This window comes from Sciurus carolinensis, chromosome 1, assembly GCF_902686445.1.
Source record: "Sciurus carolinensis chromosome 1, mSciCar1.2, whole genome shotgun sequence".
Classification (NCBI taxonomy): Eukaryota; Metazoa; Chordata; class Mammalia; order Rodentia; family Sciuridae; genus Sciurus; species Sciurus carolinensis.
The window spans coordinates 205,387,272-205,403,287 of NC_062213.1; the positions used below are offsets into that span (position 1 = coordinate 205,387,272).

General features: G+C 54.9%; 1 protein-coding gene across 5 annotated transcripts in view; it reads left to right on the forward strand.

The window, feature by feature from the left end:
• The window catches only part of Nphp4 (nephrocystin 4), a 109,824-nt gene that overhangs the window by 59,219 nt on the left and 34,589 nt on the right, over positions 1-16,016 (forward strand). For 4 of the 5 annotated variants that reach the window (XM_047521899.1, XM_047521913.1, XM_047521923.1 and 1 more), the window contains 5 exons: positions 4,172-4,233; positions 5,965-6,063; positions 7,265-7,416; positions 7,550-7,741; positions 8,369-8,556. In XM_047521899.1, the coding sequence (XP_047377855.1) occupies positions 4,172-4,233; positions 5,965-6,063; positions 7,265-7,416; positions 7,550-7,741; positions 8,369-8,556 (693 nt within the window). The remainder of the gene's footprint in view (positions 1-4,171; positions 4,234-5,964; positions 6,064-7,264; positions 7,417-7,549; positions 7,742-8,368; positions 8,557-16,016) is intronic. The other variant, XM_047521906.1, reaches the window with a different exon arrangement.

The window sequence follows — 16,016 nt, forward strand, 5'->3', positions numbered from 1 at the left end:
CTCAGTGGGCGGATGCCTGGGGGCCACACCCACATCACCAGAAAGGGCACCACCACCTCTGCATGCTTCCTGCTGTGTCGAGGGCTCTGCACCCCCAGGCTGGGAGGCCTCCTTGGTGGAGGCTGCTGCCCTGTCCTCCTTAACTGTTGGTCTTTGTGTCTTTCTGTGGCCTGGTGCAGTGCAGGCAGGTGATGAAATGTCCCTCAGACAAAGTGGTCAGTGAATGTAGCAGGTGAGGGTGGGTAGCACTCTCCTTCCTTTTGCCTTATTTCTGTTTTACTTTTTTATGGTTTTGTAACTTGCATGCCGAGAAAGGCCTAGCGTGAGGGGACAAATGGCCGCTCAGTGGTTTCCTAGTTCGGAGGGCAGGCGCCAAGCCCCTCTCCCCTGGAGTCCCCCTCCTGTGCTTAACCCGAAAGTGAGAGGGTTGCTGGGGCCACTCCGTGCTCCTGTCCTGAATCCCGTGTGCTGCTGGCTCTGCTTGTTTCCCGTGGGGCGCCATGAGCAGGCTGATGGGCACGGCTAGAGAGCGTCTCCGTCTGGCTGTGCTTCAGTGTGTTCTTTTCAGTTCTCTGTCCAATGTGCACAATCAGGACGACCCCGATGAGGACGGGCCAGGGCACGGGAAGGGACTCAGGTGCATTCTGGGAAATCTCGTCACCTGGGACCAAGTTTGATCACGATCTCTCATGGCGTAGCCTTTGCTGTTGGGTCCGTCCACAGTGCTGCCAGAGAGCACCGATCGAGGAGCATTCTTCTCTGGAGGAGAAGGCAGAGGCTGCATTAAGCCTGGGTCTTTGTGTGACTCGGTGGGACGTGTACCCGTCCAGCCTGGAGTCAGAGTGCACACTCTGCCTGGCCTCCTGAGGCCGGCGTTCAGTCAAGTGTGGGCCTGGGCTTCTCAGGGCTAACCTGACAGGCCTGGAGTGGCTAATCAAGATCTGGTTGACAGCGGTTTGCGGCATGCGGAGACTGAATGGAGAGTAATGGAGTGTCGGGGAAAATTAGCGTTCCGACAGGAGGCAGGACCTGCGGCGGCACGCGTCTGCCTGATCCCAGCCGTTGGCAGGGCTGTTCTGGTGGCAGTCTAGGCCAGTGTCGTGGAAGCGCTGACTTAGTCCTCCTTGCCCCTCTTGGTGAGGTGTGTGCAGCTGAGGGTGCTGCTGGCCCCAGCTGCTCAGTGTGACTGTAGAAAAGCATCTCTGGGTCCCTGTGCTCCTCTTAGTGTCTAACTCGCGTACCCGAACTGAGCCTGTGCTGGGCCAGATGCTGACTTCGCCCCTGGGGAAGGGGCCTAGCCTTCATGCACTCGGGGGAGAAGCACTGCTAATCGGTGTTGTTGGTTTAGCCAGCGTGCCTCCTGGCTCCGATGGCCCCTGAACTGACATCCTTCCGGTACTGTATGAAGACGTACTGACAGACAGGTACAGGGGTTGCTCCTTGCAGGTCACCCAGCGCCCGTGGGTTCACGGCCGCCTGCCACGCGATTCCTCTCCCTTTAATGTGGATGGGGTCACACAACCCGAGTGGCCAGCCTCTGGCTCTTCTCACTTTAACCCTGTCCTGGCTGCCCCCCCCCCCCCCACTGGTCTGCCTAGCCCACCTCCTCCACCAGCCACCTCTGTCCTACATGGGGATGTGCCAGCTTTTATTTAGGGGCCTGTTTTTAGGAGCCCTTGGTGCACTTGCAAGGCTTTGCTCTTTGGCCCTGGGCATATGCTCCCTGGGCATGCACATGGACCATGCACACGTGTCCTTGTGCACACACATGTTGCCCTGGGGCTGGTTTGCTGGTGCAGGGGTTCCCAGTATATGCTGGCCCTGCGGTGCACTGGGTGGAGGTGGGCTTCCCTGCCAGGCTTGCCATTGTGCAGGAGGTCACAGGGTCACTCTGGGCAGGAAGCAGCAGCTTAATTGATGACCATTCTGTCAGTGTTAAGGTGACAAGATTGAAAACGAGGCACTCTGTGGTCTTGGGGTATTCCTTCTCAGCCCATGTTATCCTAGGGGGTGTGGATTTGGACCCTCTTGCCTGGGGCTTTTAGCTGGTGTCTTTTAAAAAGGCTGCCAGAGCCTCTTTTGGGCTGTTTTGCTCTCTTGAAGGTAAAATTGCATAATAAGTCACAATATAAAGAACCCTTGAACATATACAGCACACAATGCCTGGATTTGGGACTGGGGGGTGCACATGAAGTTTGGTGTGCTTCGGGGGGTAACCTCCCCAGCACTCAGGTTTTCCTCCCTGGAGGATGCTCGGGGCCCAGATCCTAAGTGCCCGCTTTCTCTTAGCTGAAGATAATGGAACCATTTCCTGCAATTTTTCCTTGTTACCAAAATCAGCCTGCAGAGTTTTCTGAGTCCCCATTTCATGGGGAACAAAGCAGAGGTGCTCTGGCGGCTGTCCTGTTTCACCTGCAGGCTGTTTCAGCAGGTGGGGGCTGCTGCGTGGAGCCCTGACTTTGTCTGCTGCAGATGCCCAGGACCCGGGGGAGAGGTGCAGCTGGAGGCTGGTGGGACAGCAGAGCCCCTACGTTCCTCCTGGAAACCAGGCCTGCTGACTGATCTGCCTGCTCCCTCTGAAGCCGCAGGCGCTGCTGACAAGACTGTTTGAGGACTCCTGGGAACCACGTTAACCTGACTTGTCAGAGGGTGGGGCCAGTGAGCAGGCACTGCCTCGGAGCTGGCTGGGTGGTCGGCTCACCTGGGCTACGGGGGGCCCTCTGGCCCATCCCCACAGCAAGCACTCCCAGGGCCTCCAGCAGGTCCCTCAGCCTGCAGCGCTCCACAGGTGGAGTCAGGGGGCCTAGCTTGAGTGCTGCTTCTCGTGTCTGTCCTCCTGGTAGGTGGTCTTTTGTTGTTCTGCTGTGGTTCAGACTGGGACAGGAAGTTGTTGGCTGTCTGTGCAGAGGCGTCTGTGTTGTGAACGTGTGCCTGCCTGAGCTATGTGCTGCTGTGTGCCATGGACGTCGGGGTTCCAGGAAGGTCTGAAGGAGCCACTCCCTGACACTTCATGCAGATGTGGGCCCTGCGGGAACTTGGGTAGCAGAGGCTGCAGGGAAGGAAGGGGAGCCAAGAGAATGCCTGGTGGCCACAGGGGGGTGGCATGTGGCTGGGTGAGACCCCGGGGAGAGGGCTCAATTGCTCAGGAGGTTCAGGTGATTCTGGAAGTTCATTGGGTGGGCAGAGTCCTGTCGCTGTGAAGAGGAGTACAGTGAACCAGGCAGGGCACAACACAAAGACTGGCTATGCCTCTAGGGTAGCAGGAGGGTTACCCTGTAGGCCAGCGCCCAGGGCTCACATCCTGTGCTGGCTACAACCTGGCCTTTGGGGTCGGGGGCAGAGGTGCCTAATCAGGCTAGGCTCCACTGTCAACTGTAGGTGGTGACCACAGCGGGTGAAGGCCGAGGGTTGGCGTGTGTGAAATGAGCGTAAGGTGGTAAATGGCAGTGGTTGGATTTGCATGGAAAAACCCCTGCTGGCCCTTTGTCCAGTCCCTGTGCTGCAGCAGGCGGCAGGTGCCTTGGCTCCATGAGAGGCTGCTGGCTCTGCAGGTGGGCCCCAGGCCCCTGGGAAGCAGCCTTGACCTCTCCAGTGTCAAAGGTGTTGTCAGCTGCTTGTTTGAGGGGGATGACGTGAAAGGCTGGCCTCCACCTTCCTGGTAGGCCTCCTGGAGTCCAGCCTGCTTCCATCTAGAATAAGCAGGACCCAGGGACCAGGAGGTGTCCTGCGGGCACTAGTGGGGCCACCAGCTGGGCTGTAGCCTCTGCTGTGTTTGCTCTGAAGAGTCTCTTCTATAACAGTGGCGGGTCGTACCAGGGAGCCGAGAGCCCCACTCTCCCAAGACAGCAGTGTATGACCCTTGAACCTACTCACGGGGTGCCGAGCAGACATGTTGAGAGAGCTCAATGTCCAAGAGCTGTCATGTGTCATGGCTCATATGAGACCTTGCAGCCCAGGAGGGTGGAGCTGGTCCCGCGTGCCCTTGGCACCCTTGCTCAAGTCCGATCTCCAGCGGAGACTTGGCAGAGCTATCTGCCATGTTCTGTGCAGACTGCTGAGCCTTGGGACGGCACAGAGCTGCTGTTGAGCTCTAGTGTAGACAGGTGGAGAGAGGCATCAAGACAGCTGCACTGGACACATAAAGGCTAATGGCTCCTGTGCTTCTTCCCAGGTCCTCCCGTGCCTGTGCCCCAGGGTCTTGCAGCCACCCAGGACTCGCCCATGGGACCAGGGGTAAGTCCAGGCCTGACGGGGCCACTTCAGAATTCCAGAGTAAGGCCCTGACTGGACTCCTGAAGGCACTCCTTGCCTCTTCAACAGTAGTCAGTCCCTGTTTGCATCCCTGAGTTGGAGGCCCGTGAACTGGGGGCGTCTTTGGTCCTTCCCACCCGTCATGGAGCTTGATCCGGACATGCTGCCTGTTGGTGGTGTCCACTGTGCTGGCAGAGCCCTCTGTGGGGCCTCCAGGCCTTGCCCTGCTCTCCTGGCAGTCACGTCTGCTGGCAGAGACGCCCTCAGGACTGATCGCCTTCTGTATTTTTATTTACCTCTTCCCTCTCCCAGACCCGCTCTGCCAGGAGGGGGTGCCAGGGGCTAGAGGCTGGTGCACTCAGGGCCACAGCTCCAGATGTGGCCTGTGGACACTGTGTCAGGCAGCACACACCTGCATGGGGCTGCACTTCTCTGTGTGGGGAGAAGGGCTCTTCCTGGCTTGGCCATGGCGCTTGGTGGCTGTGGAGCCCCCATGTGGCTGTGCTTCTGGGGTACCAAGCTGCCCCAGGTGCCCCCCTGTGGCCTGGGGTGGCTCTGGCTGCATGATTTTGACTGAGGTCAGAGTTGACTTGTCCTTCCTGGTGACTTTGTCTGCTAGTGCCACCCTGGAAGTTGATGTCTAGGAAAGTCGAGTGATTCAGTGACCCAGGCTGCTCCAGAACGCAGCTCTGGTGTGGGGCACGCAGCTTGGAAGCTGGGTCCCAGCGGAGCGTCTGTCTGGAGACGCGTGGCTGTGGATGGCTCCTGGCCCCCTGATGTGGCATGTTCCCTGGTTTCCATGTCACCCCGAGTGCGGGGCAGGGAGAGCTGACAGTGCCTCCTGGTCTTGGGGGCCAAACAGACCTGCGTGGTCTTCCTGGCTCCCTGCAAAAGCTGCCAGGATGCCTGCCGTCCTCTCTTCGTCCCTCCCTACCTCCTCACCACTGACTTCTCTGTGCTGGCACCTCCTTTGGGCCTCTGTACCAGCTGTCCCTGCTTAAAGCGAGCATCCCACGGCAGCGCGTGCTGGAAATAGCGTCTCAGTGTGTGCAGGCCCCACTGCCTTTTTATGGGGCATTCATTTTCCAAATATAAGCATAAACGTTTTAGAAGACCTGCCACATGCCAGGTCCACGCCTAGCCCTCGCCGTGGTTCTCATTGAGTCCCCACAGGGGTCCTGCAGGTCAGGTGCCATTATCATCACTTTCTTACAGGTAAGGGGACTGAGGTAAAGAGGCTGGCCGACCTCCACAAGGTCACCTGATAAAGAGGTGGCGGGATGGTCTGTCTTCTGTGGCGGCGGCCTTGTAGTCACTGCCTCAGTGGGAGGCTCACTGGACAGGGGTGCCAGTGACTGGATCAGAGGGGACTTGGGAGTGTCCAGTCCAGGGGTGGGAGCAGAGCCCAAGGGTCTCACCCTGCCCACCCCGTATGGACGCTCTTCCCTCAACTGCTTGCTTTTCCTCGTTGGTGTATTTTTATTCAAATTGTCATTTGGGAGAGACCTCAGAGCCACGGCTCTGTGGGGAGTGGGAGCTGGGGAGAGGCCCTCGGTCGCACACAGCCGCTGACCAGGAGACTGCAGAGTCGTTCCCTTCTGTGGCTGGATCCCAGTGTCCTCTGTTCCCCTGGGTTTGTGCCGCGTGTGTGTGTGCAGGGTTGTGTGTGTGTTGGGGGCTTCGTTAGGTGATAGGGGTTCTCTTGCCTTCCAGTTGTCACTTTCCCAGCTGGTGACTTCCCCGCAGTCCCCAGCTCCTTGCCGCTCAGCCAGAGCCACTCCACGGTCACCAGAGGACTCCCAGCCCCAGGCAGTAAGTGCCCCGCCCTGCCTCCTGCCTCACCTTGCACATGGGCCTCTGCGCCCCCCGACTGCTGGCAAGCCTTGGATTTTTGAGCCGTGCTGGTCCTTGGTTAGGTGATGAGGACCTTGGGCTCTGTGACGTGGGCTGTGGGCTGTGGGCTGTGGGATGGGTGGAGTGGGCCCCTGTGTCCCTCTGCTTCTCATGGCCACCATTCTGTCCTGGAGACTGGAAAGGTGTGTTCTCACCACAGTGCTTGATGCAGGCTGGGTTTCCCTGAGCCAGTGGAGCCCCGCTGCTGGTAGCCTGTGTGTGGAAGGAGCAGGGAGGTGGGGCATGAGGGCCGGGGTGGGGGGTGGGCGGGCCTCACGCATCCGCGGCCCCTTCTTGCTGCTAAGGGAGGGTTCAGGTTGAGTAGAAATAGCCTGTGCTGCCCCTGACCTTGGGGATTCCTGTAGACCTGGTTTAGAGGTGACCAGCTGCCTGCAGACTGCACCTGTGGTCTCGCACTGGTGGCACAGAGGAAAAACAGTCCCTTCTGGTCACCTGTGAGCAGACACTCTGTGCTGAGCATCTGTGCTGCCCCGCAGCCCACCTACTTGTGAAGTGATTGCCGTCTTTTTAGTCCCACCCAAGAGTGGTGCACGGGCTGTCCCTGCTTAGTGGAAGCCTTGAGTGTGACCCAGCGGAGAGGGTGCTTGGGAGCCACCACCTCTCCACCCAGACACCCTGCCTCAGAGTGAGAAACTGGAAAATTCAGGACACACAGGGGCCAGAGCAATGCCCAGGCACTCTGACCAGCTCTGAGGTTTGAAGGAAGCCTCTTTCTGTCCCATAAGCATCTTTGGCTTAACTTGCCATCTAAGGTATCAGATGCCCCCGTAGTATGACTTGTTCATGAACTTGATGGTCCTTCCTTGCATCTTCTTGACTCACAGATTACCACGTGGAACGGAGGAGGCACAGTTAAGGTTTTGGTTAAAAAGCAGTGTTTTTGCATAAATATGTCCCAAGTATTAGATAGAGCATCCGTATACTGAAGTCATTCATTGTTTACCTGCAGCTACAGTGTAGCTGAGCCTCTTGTACTTGTGCTGGTGAAGGCTGACAACCCTGCGGAGGCCATGCGGTCATCGACCCCTTAGAGCTGAGCAGCCTTGGTGGCTGCAGGTTGGGGTTCCTCTGGCCTCACCTAGAGGCCCATTTTGTTCAGCAGGAGTTCCCCTTGGAGGGCAGGATCTCTCATCTGGAAGCTGACCTGAGTCAGACTCCCCTGGTCCTGGAAAGGCCTGTGGCTGAGCACTTACAGGAGCTGCCATTCACTCCTCTGCACGCCCCCATTGTCGTGGGAGCCCAGCCCAGGAGGTGAGGCGTGGTGCCAGGGGGATGGGGCCAAGCAAGTGCCACCTGTCACCAGCCTTGGAGCAGCAGCTCTCTGCAGAGATGCATGCACCTCTTCGCCCTCTCCCGGGCTGGCTGAGGACCCTGTCTGTTTCAGTCTTGGAAGCCAGCTCTCCAGAGCCACCATGGTTCTCCTGCAGTCCTCTGGCTTTCCTGAGATTCTGGATGCCAGCAAGCGGCCTGCCGAAGCTGTCAGTCCAGCCGATCCTGTGCACTTCAGCCCTCAGAAGGAAGACGCAGATTGTCTACAGAGCAATGAGATAGTGCTCCAGTTTCTTGCCTTCAGCAGGTAGCTGCCGAGTGTCCTGTCCTTCACACCCCTGCTTCCTTGTGCTGAAAAGCAGCTTTGATGTGGCTCTGACCTGGCAGACACTGTGTTCAGGTCTTGTTGGATCGAGCAGTGTTGTTTTTCAAATTAATTAATTAATTTGCTCTTTAAAAAATTTTAATTAGCACATACTTGTATGTATTTATGGGGTACAGTGTGATAATTTGATATATGTATGCAGTGTGTAATGATCAAATCAGGTAATTAGCATTTCCATCTCCTTAAAGCTTTATCCTTTTTTTGTGCTGGGAGACTTTGACCTGCCATCTGGTTTTACTTTATTTTGGCTAAGACCCACCAGAACCATTCTGAATGCCAGGAAGCCTGCTTCGCCCGGGCTTGTTTCCTTAATTAAAATGTGCATGAAGTCTGCCTGATTCTCAGGGTTAGAGGAGCTCTGAGTTCAGCATCCTCGAGCCAGGAGGGTCACTCCTGATGTGGCTGCTGCCCTCCTGGCTCCTGAGATCACTGTGACCAAGGCAGCTCCTACACCAGGCCCGGTGACTGTCTCCCTGTCTTATAAGTGTGCATCACACCCAGACTCTCTGCTGTGGATGCCTGATTAATCAGAGCTGTTGTTGGATTCAGAGTGACCCAGAACCACCGAGGAACTCCATGGCCAAAGGCTGTGTACTTCACATTCCAGTTCTACCGCTTCCCGCCTGCCACGACGCCACGGCTGCAGCTGGTCGAGCTGGCTGGGACAGGGAAGACGGGCTCTGACTCCCTGTCCCACATCCTCGTTCCCATTAGTAAAGATGGCTCTTTTGATACTGGTAAGGGCTCATGAGTGTGACTGCGGGGGCCCGTGCGCATGTCATCGTTAGACAGCCCACAGGTGACCCACAGCGTGACCCGGGCCCCCCACCCAGACGCTGCAAGTTCATTTGTAAATATTTTCTTATGTTTCACCACAAAACTAAGAAGTCTTTTGAAAAACACAAACTTATGCTGTTATAGTAAAAAATAATTCCTTAATACCATCAAATATCTAGCCAATGTTAAAAGATTTCCTCAATGACTTCATAATATTTAAAATAACTAATCAAAACTCCTGTCTGCATGTTACAATGGGTGGACGCTGTGCCCTACCCTGTGGGTTGTGTCTGCAGAGGCTGCCACTGTCCCTGTCTCTGTCTTGTTACTTTCTTTGTGGAAGAGTTGTCCTGCAGTGCATCCATCCCACAGTCCGGATCTTGTTTAGGACTGAAATGAAATGTGTCTCTCTGTCCCTTCTTTTCCTAAGTTAGAACTCGATGTGTGATTGGGTGCACGGCTTTGTTTTGCCAAGGGTTCTTAGTAGTGGGTGACTTGGACTCTGTCATGCAGCACTGTGACCTCTGGCTGCTTCTTCCTCTGGTACAGCAGCAGCCACCACGACTGTCACATGCTATCATTCACTGTGCTGGAGGGTGCACACGGCCACATCGTGCTTTAGAACACCTCTGCGGGTCAGCTGGGTGCTTCCTGTCAGCCTTCCACCACTGTGACAAAATACCTAAGAAGAACAACTTAGAAGAGGAAAGGTTTATTTTGACTCACAGTTTCAGGGATTTCTGAGCATGGCTGGCTGCTTTGGGCCTGAGGTGAGGCAAAATTTCATGGCAGAAGAGCATTGCAGAGAAGAGCTGCTCACCTCTTAGAGGCCAGGAAGCAGGGAGAGAAACAGGAAGGGGCTGGGGACGAGAGACGCCCTTGAAGAGCATACCCACCAGTGACCTGCTTCCTCCAACTAGGCCCCACATCCTGCCACTCCCAGCAGTGGGTTCAGTCATGAACCCGTGAATGAACTGTCTGCTGATGAGGTCAGACACTCCTCCAGACCCTGCCTCTGAACGCTGCTGCCCTGGAGGCCGAGCCTGAACACAGGAGCTTCTAGGGGCAGTCCAGATCCAGACTGGGGCCCTCTGCAACCGAGGCTTCCCCTCGTCAGCTGTCACCTGGAGGTGTAGTTGGCCCAGGAAAGGCAGGATATCATAATGGCATGTTCCCTCATGTCCTCCAAGGGTGGAGATCAGTGGCTTTTCCCTTCTGGTTTTGTTGTAGACTAGTGGATTTAAACCACGGTGGATGGAACATGCCTGACATGATCTGTTTATTGATGGTCAGTTTTCCCATCTTTGATTGATGCCATGTCTCATAAGGGACTAAACTGGGCTCTGACCACCACTGTATCTTGAGGTGGGCAGTAGAAGGTGGGAAAAGTCATGTTCAGATTCTGATGGCACAGGAAGTAGTTTAACAGCATCAGCATCGACAGGAGACAAAGGGCAAATGCAAGGCTGGGGGTCCAGGAGGCTCTTGGATGATAACCAGGCAGACAGTTTACCAGGACAGTGACTGGATCCCTGAGCTTCTCATGTAGCCTCCAGGAAAGGCAGATGGGTGGCTCTTTGTGGAGGTGACCGACAAACCCACAATCGTAGGTGATTTGGCACAGTTCTCAGTAAAGGGATAGATCAAAAAGAAGCACGGTCATGAGTATGTTTAGAAGATGATCTGAGAACTTGCGTATCCTGTTTGGAGGGCGTGTGTTATTTGCAAGCATACCTTGAAACTTAAAAAGAACTGATATGTATGTGTTTTAGGCCACCAAGCAGGTGTCACTCTCTCCCAAGAGAATCACTATCAAATCTTGTTTTATGGTGTCTTCTGACCACAGTGCCCCAAGTTCAGGAATTTGCCCCCCAAACAGTCTGAACTATTAACTTCTAACTCTAAACACATTTCTTATGATGGGTTAATGAAGAAATCAAAATAGAAGTGACTTATTATCTGAGATTAAGTGAGAAGCTAATATTATGAGATCAAGTGGCCCTTATTGCAAAGGCACAGTTTTGGAAGCCTGTGCTGGAGAGAAGGAGAGTCAGCACTAACCGTTCAACTCTGGGAGCTTTGGGGAGGAAAACAAACTCAATAGAAGTGGAAGGAAAGGAGTTTGGGGTTGAGGTAAATAGGTAGGAAGCAAGCAGTCAGAAGGGCTGGCAGGCGGTGGGCACTGTGGGGGGTTCGCAGTTGCAGTGGGCAATGCTCCCCAGGTCCTGTCTGAGGTCAGCATCAGCTGAGTGGATGGGGAAGCTCACGTTGCACTTCTCTTTATATGGTGTTTGTTTATGGTACGGTGCTTGTGGGAACATGAGAGCCCGCTGCTCTGTCGGGCCCGTCCCTGAGTTGTACTGACTTTGATGCTGGTTCACAGCAGTGGCACACCCTGGGCCGGGCACGGCCTCCCGCGTGCCTGTCAGTGCCTCAGACTCCAGCCTGCTGGAGACCTGAAGGCAGGAGGTGGAGGAGGGCCATGCAGCCGGGCCCCATCCCTCTCCCTCACCCCAGTGGGCTGAACCTGGACTGGGCTGAGGGGGCCCAGGTAGGCACAGGCCAGGGAGGAGGTTCTCAGTGTGCTCCCACATTGGTTCCAGCTCACTGACCTTAACCGTTAAGTTTAAGCCTCTGGTTGGCTGTTATCCTTGGGGCAGAGACCTGTTACCACCAGTCACCACCTCCCGGGATCCCTTCTCCCAAATCAACCACCTTTCCTTGGTTGATCCTCAGTGATCCGTGGCGGATGGCACAGCTATCTTCCCAGATGGCTGGAAAACAGATCAAAGTCATGCTTTGGTTTCAGGGCTCCTCTGCCCCCTGCGGAAGCCTTGTCCCTGGTCCATTCTCATTCCTGATCTGACCCATCTTTTGATCCAGTGTAGCTCCTCAGATGTTCTGCATTGAGGGTAAATGGTAGCACTGAGATCACCCCATAAAAAAGGCCAGCCACTTAGAGATGCTCCTGGTTTGAGTGAATTTCCATGTTGAATTTCTCAGACAGAAATTGAAGTCCCCAAATTTAAATGTCTTTGCAAGTTGATGTCCAAGGAAATTAAAATCCAAAGTCAAGTTTTCTTGTCATTCTGAATTAAAATTCGAAGTTCAAAATTCTTAAGTTTTAAGTTCAAAAAAAAAAAAATTAGAAATGTTTTCCAGTTTCCTATGTAGCTGAGTCTCAGCCACAAGTGGCTTCTGCCTGTGCAGGTATGGACTTCCTTGGGCAGTTCTGTGCAGAGAACTCCTACCCCTAGCCGACAGGTTGGTTGGGGCTTTCGTGGTCACTTTCAAGCCAGTTTCTGCTGTTGAAGTACAGCACGAGCTCAGAGAAGCTTGCCGGGCTCCAGAACCACAACGTGAAACAAAAGGATGAGCCATGCAGTGGTATGCCTTGATTCCAACCTCTTGGGAGGCTGAGTCAGGAGGCTCACAGGTTCAAGGCCAGCCTCGGCAACTCAGACCTTGTCTAAAAATAAAAAATAAAGGGCTGGGGATGTGACTCAGTGGTTAGGCACCCTTGGGTTCAATCTCCAGTACCAGAAGGAAGGAAAAAAAGAAAAAGAAAAAGAAAGCAAATGGGTGGATTTTATTTTTCAGAGCAGTTTTGGGTCTAATAGAGGTGGAGCAGATGGTGCAGAGCCCCCTCGGTCCGCAGCCCCTCCTTCCCCTGCTTTAATGTCTCACATTGGTGTGCCGCGCTTGTTAGGGTGGAATGCAGGTGGATTTGTAGCATTTACCGGAGCTCCTGGTTCATGTTAAGGCTCCCTGGGGAGCCTTAGGTCTGGCAAACACAGAATGATTTCACTGCCTTCAGTGTCCCACTTGTGGCTCTTGTCCCTTCCCACTCTGCCCTGGTGACCACTGGTCTTTTTCCTGTCTCTAAGGTTCTGCCCTTTCCAGAATCTCCTGCAGCTGGAATCAGGCTGTAGGAAGACTTTGCAGACCGGCCTCTGACTGGCCTTGTGGGGTCAGGGTTCCTCTGCGTCTGCTCCTGTGTTGACAGCGCGCCCGTCCTTCCCTTCCTCCCGTCCTTCCCTTCCTCCCGTCCTTCCCTTCCTCCCGTCCTTCCTGTCCTTGCTGAAGGTATCCATCCTGTGGATGCACCCGTTTGTTTATTCATTCACCCGTTGAAGGGCATCTTGGTTGCTTCCAGCTTTTGGCAGTGGTGAATCAAGTTACAAACATTTGCACAGGTTCGTGATGGATGTAAATCTCTTAACTCATTGGGAAAGTACCAAGTGTGTGCTTGTGAGGCTCTTTATGGCAGCAGCGTGTTTATTTGGTAAGGAGGACCTTGCCACTTTGCCTTCCTGCCAGCGACGGCTCCGGAGCCTGTGGACATCCGGTCGGCAGTGCTTTGGGTGGAGCCCATCCAGCAGGTGTGTGGTGGTATGGCGTTTGAATTCGCAGTTCCCCAGTGACGTGATGCTGAACATCTCTCCGAGTGCTTCTTCCATGAGGCGCCTGTTCAGACATCTGAACGGGTGCACCTTTGCTTTGGATGCAAGTCTTTGATCTGATGTGTGTTTGGCAAATATTTTCTCCTCGTCGGTGGCTGTTCTTTTCATCTCGTACTGGTGGACTTTTCAGAGCAGAAGTTTTTGTTTTGGATGTGGTCCAGTCCACCAGTTATTTCTCTCATGAATTGTGCCTGGTGTTGTGTAAATGTCACTTTGACTCCTGAGCGAGGTCACCTGATTTAGTCCCATGTTGTCTCCTAGTTGTGTAGCTCTGCTCTACGCCTAGGTTGGGCTGTGATCCGTCGTGGGTTTGTTTCTACAGAAGGCAGGGCCTTACAGAGCAATCACGTCTGGGCAGGGCCCGTCCGTTGTGCAGAAGCCCCTTGTCTGTCCCCACACCCGACCCTGAACCTCCCTAAGGAAGTGCTGCCCTGGAGCCTGTTTCTGTCCATGAGCATTGTCACGTTTGTGCGTGTGTGGGACTGCAGCTCGTCGCTCCAGTCTGCTTTCACTTGCCTCTGAGACCCCAGCTGCTGACCCTGGCGGTGCCACTGTTGTGGCTGACAAGACCCATGTGTTCATCCTTGCAAATGGGTGCTGGAGTCATTTCCAGCTTTTGACCCTCCAGATAGCACTGCATGAACTCAGTTTTGGCATATGAGCATGTGCGTTCCTGCTGGGGACGTGGCCAGAGTGCAGGTGCTGTCCAGGTGTGTGTGTGTGTGGGGCTGAGTAGCTCTGCAGGTGCTTCACAGGGCTTGTCAGTCTGCACGTCCCCAGCTGTGGGTGGAGGCCGGAGCCACGCCCCAGCCTTGCCAGCTATAGAGTGGCTGCTGGCCTGCTGGGCAGGCGGGCGCCTCTCCCTGGTCTTCCTTCCCAGTGGAGGACCCTGTGTCCATGCTCACTGGCCCGAAGGAGCTTTTCCCTGTGACGTGCTTGCTCCTGTGCTTGCCCCCTTCTGTGGTCTGCTGTGCATGGTGTCATTTGCAGGTGTCCTTCAGACATGCTGGTGTCTTCTCCCTCTGGGGGCGACGTGCCTTCCTGCTCTTCTGATGTGTCTTTTGCTTAACATCAATTTTTCATTAAGATTAAGTCTATGTCTCAGCCTTCAACAGATGCACTTCCTTCGCTGGACATACAAGGAGTTTGTCTCTGTGGAGGGTTGAGGAGTCCCTCCTGTGTTATCTTTTAGAAGTTTCCTTTGTTTATTTTACTTTTTATATTCTGACCAGGATTTCATGTGGAGCTCATTTTCTTGTGAGTGACTGTCATTTGCAGCACCCGGAGAGCTAATAGGACACACTCACCAGTGTAGTGACCAGCCAGTCCCAGACCTGTTAGTTTTTCTAAGGAAAGTTTGTTCCTAGTCCAGACTGGCATCTGAGCGAGCGAGGGTAGATGGGAGAATGCCCTGCTTTTAGCTTCACCAGGCCATGCCCCTTTTGATGGCAGGGACCCCTTTTGATGGATGGTAGAAAGTGGCCCTTGAGACATTGGGTTCCTGGCCATCTTGGTTCATCCAGAGGTTCACAGTGTTCTGGAACCTGCGTGTGGTGGGCGGGCTCTTGCAGACAGTGGTGTCTGTGTTGTTCAGGGTGGTGTGTGGGCAGCGTTTCTTCCTGTCACCTCTTTTCCCTCAGAATGGGATGTCCCTCTGGCATTTCCTCAGCTGTCCTCCCTACTCCTTTGGAAGTTTCCACTGGATTTGTGGTGCCTCTGTCGGCTCATGGGGGGGTCCCTGTTCTTTCCTATGTATGCTTTGCTTCTGGCCTGGATTGTGCTTTGCTAAATGTTCCTTGTGTGGGTCTTCCCAGTGTGAGGGCCCAGGCCCTTGGCTCCTGATTGCCCGGGAGCCTTCCTTATCAGGCCAGCCCTGGCCCAGCTGGCACAGCCCGCTTCTTGGTCTCCCTCTACCTTAGCATGCCTTCTCCTTCCGGGGCCTTCCGCAGAGCCCCAGCCTGTCCTGGCCTCCGCCTGTGGCCTGTGGTACCTTCGGCTCTGTTCATCTCCCCCATGGAGCCATTCGAAGCAGATTGTGGACACGGTGATGCTTTACCTCTAGTCTGTAGCATGCACGTCCTTGGAATGCGGATGCCCTTTCAGGGGCCACCTGTAGCCTTCCAGGTGCACTTGCCGCGTGAGCCCTGTGCGGCTCTCGATCAGTTTCAGTCTGGTGTTTGTACTTCTTCTAATCTCTTCCGTCTGGAGTAGTAGCTCTGTCTTTCTCACAAGCATGGCTTCTGGCAGATAAGTGAGTCTGTCCGGCTGCCCCGCCATGTCGTGTAGTCTGTTGCTCCTCCCCGGCGGTTCTCCCTGCAGGATGGCAGGGCTGACGGCGCAGAGAGATTCTGGATTTTGTTGTGAGCTTCTCACGGCTGCGAGCTTTGTGTCCCACCTGCCAGGAGTCAAGGGTGTCGGGTGTCCCGGCTGGCAAGTTACCCCATGTCTACAGTGGTCAAGGCTGGCTCCCTGGGCTCCTGGGGAAGAGCTCTCAGGACCACTCTGGCTGCACGTGAGCATTTGTCCCCTCAGCTGTCCCTCCTGGGTCCCCCCTTGGCTGGGCTGTGCTGTGTTGGGTTGCTGCATTGAGTTTTTGGAATGGCGGCTTTTTTGGTGTTCTCGTCTGATCCCTTATCACCCGCATTCTTCTATTAAAAAAGCACTTTTCCTTGGTAATGGGTGAACCACACGGGCGCCCCAGAGGACGCGGGTAGAGGTTCAGAACTCCCCATTTACTTGCCACTCTGGAGCAGGAGTTGGGTGCGGTGGTTACTCCAGGGTGGTGGGGTCTGAGGCGTCGGGCTTCTGTCTGAGAGTGTCGCTTGATCTCTTGGGGTACTGCCCACTTCTGCCCGTTCTGATGCTCTTGTCCCCACACTGGCCCTTCAGGTGGCCTAGTGGCTCCTTCCTCCTGCTCTTCCAGCTTGGAGCACACCTCCCGTCCTGGACCACCCCTG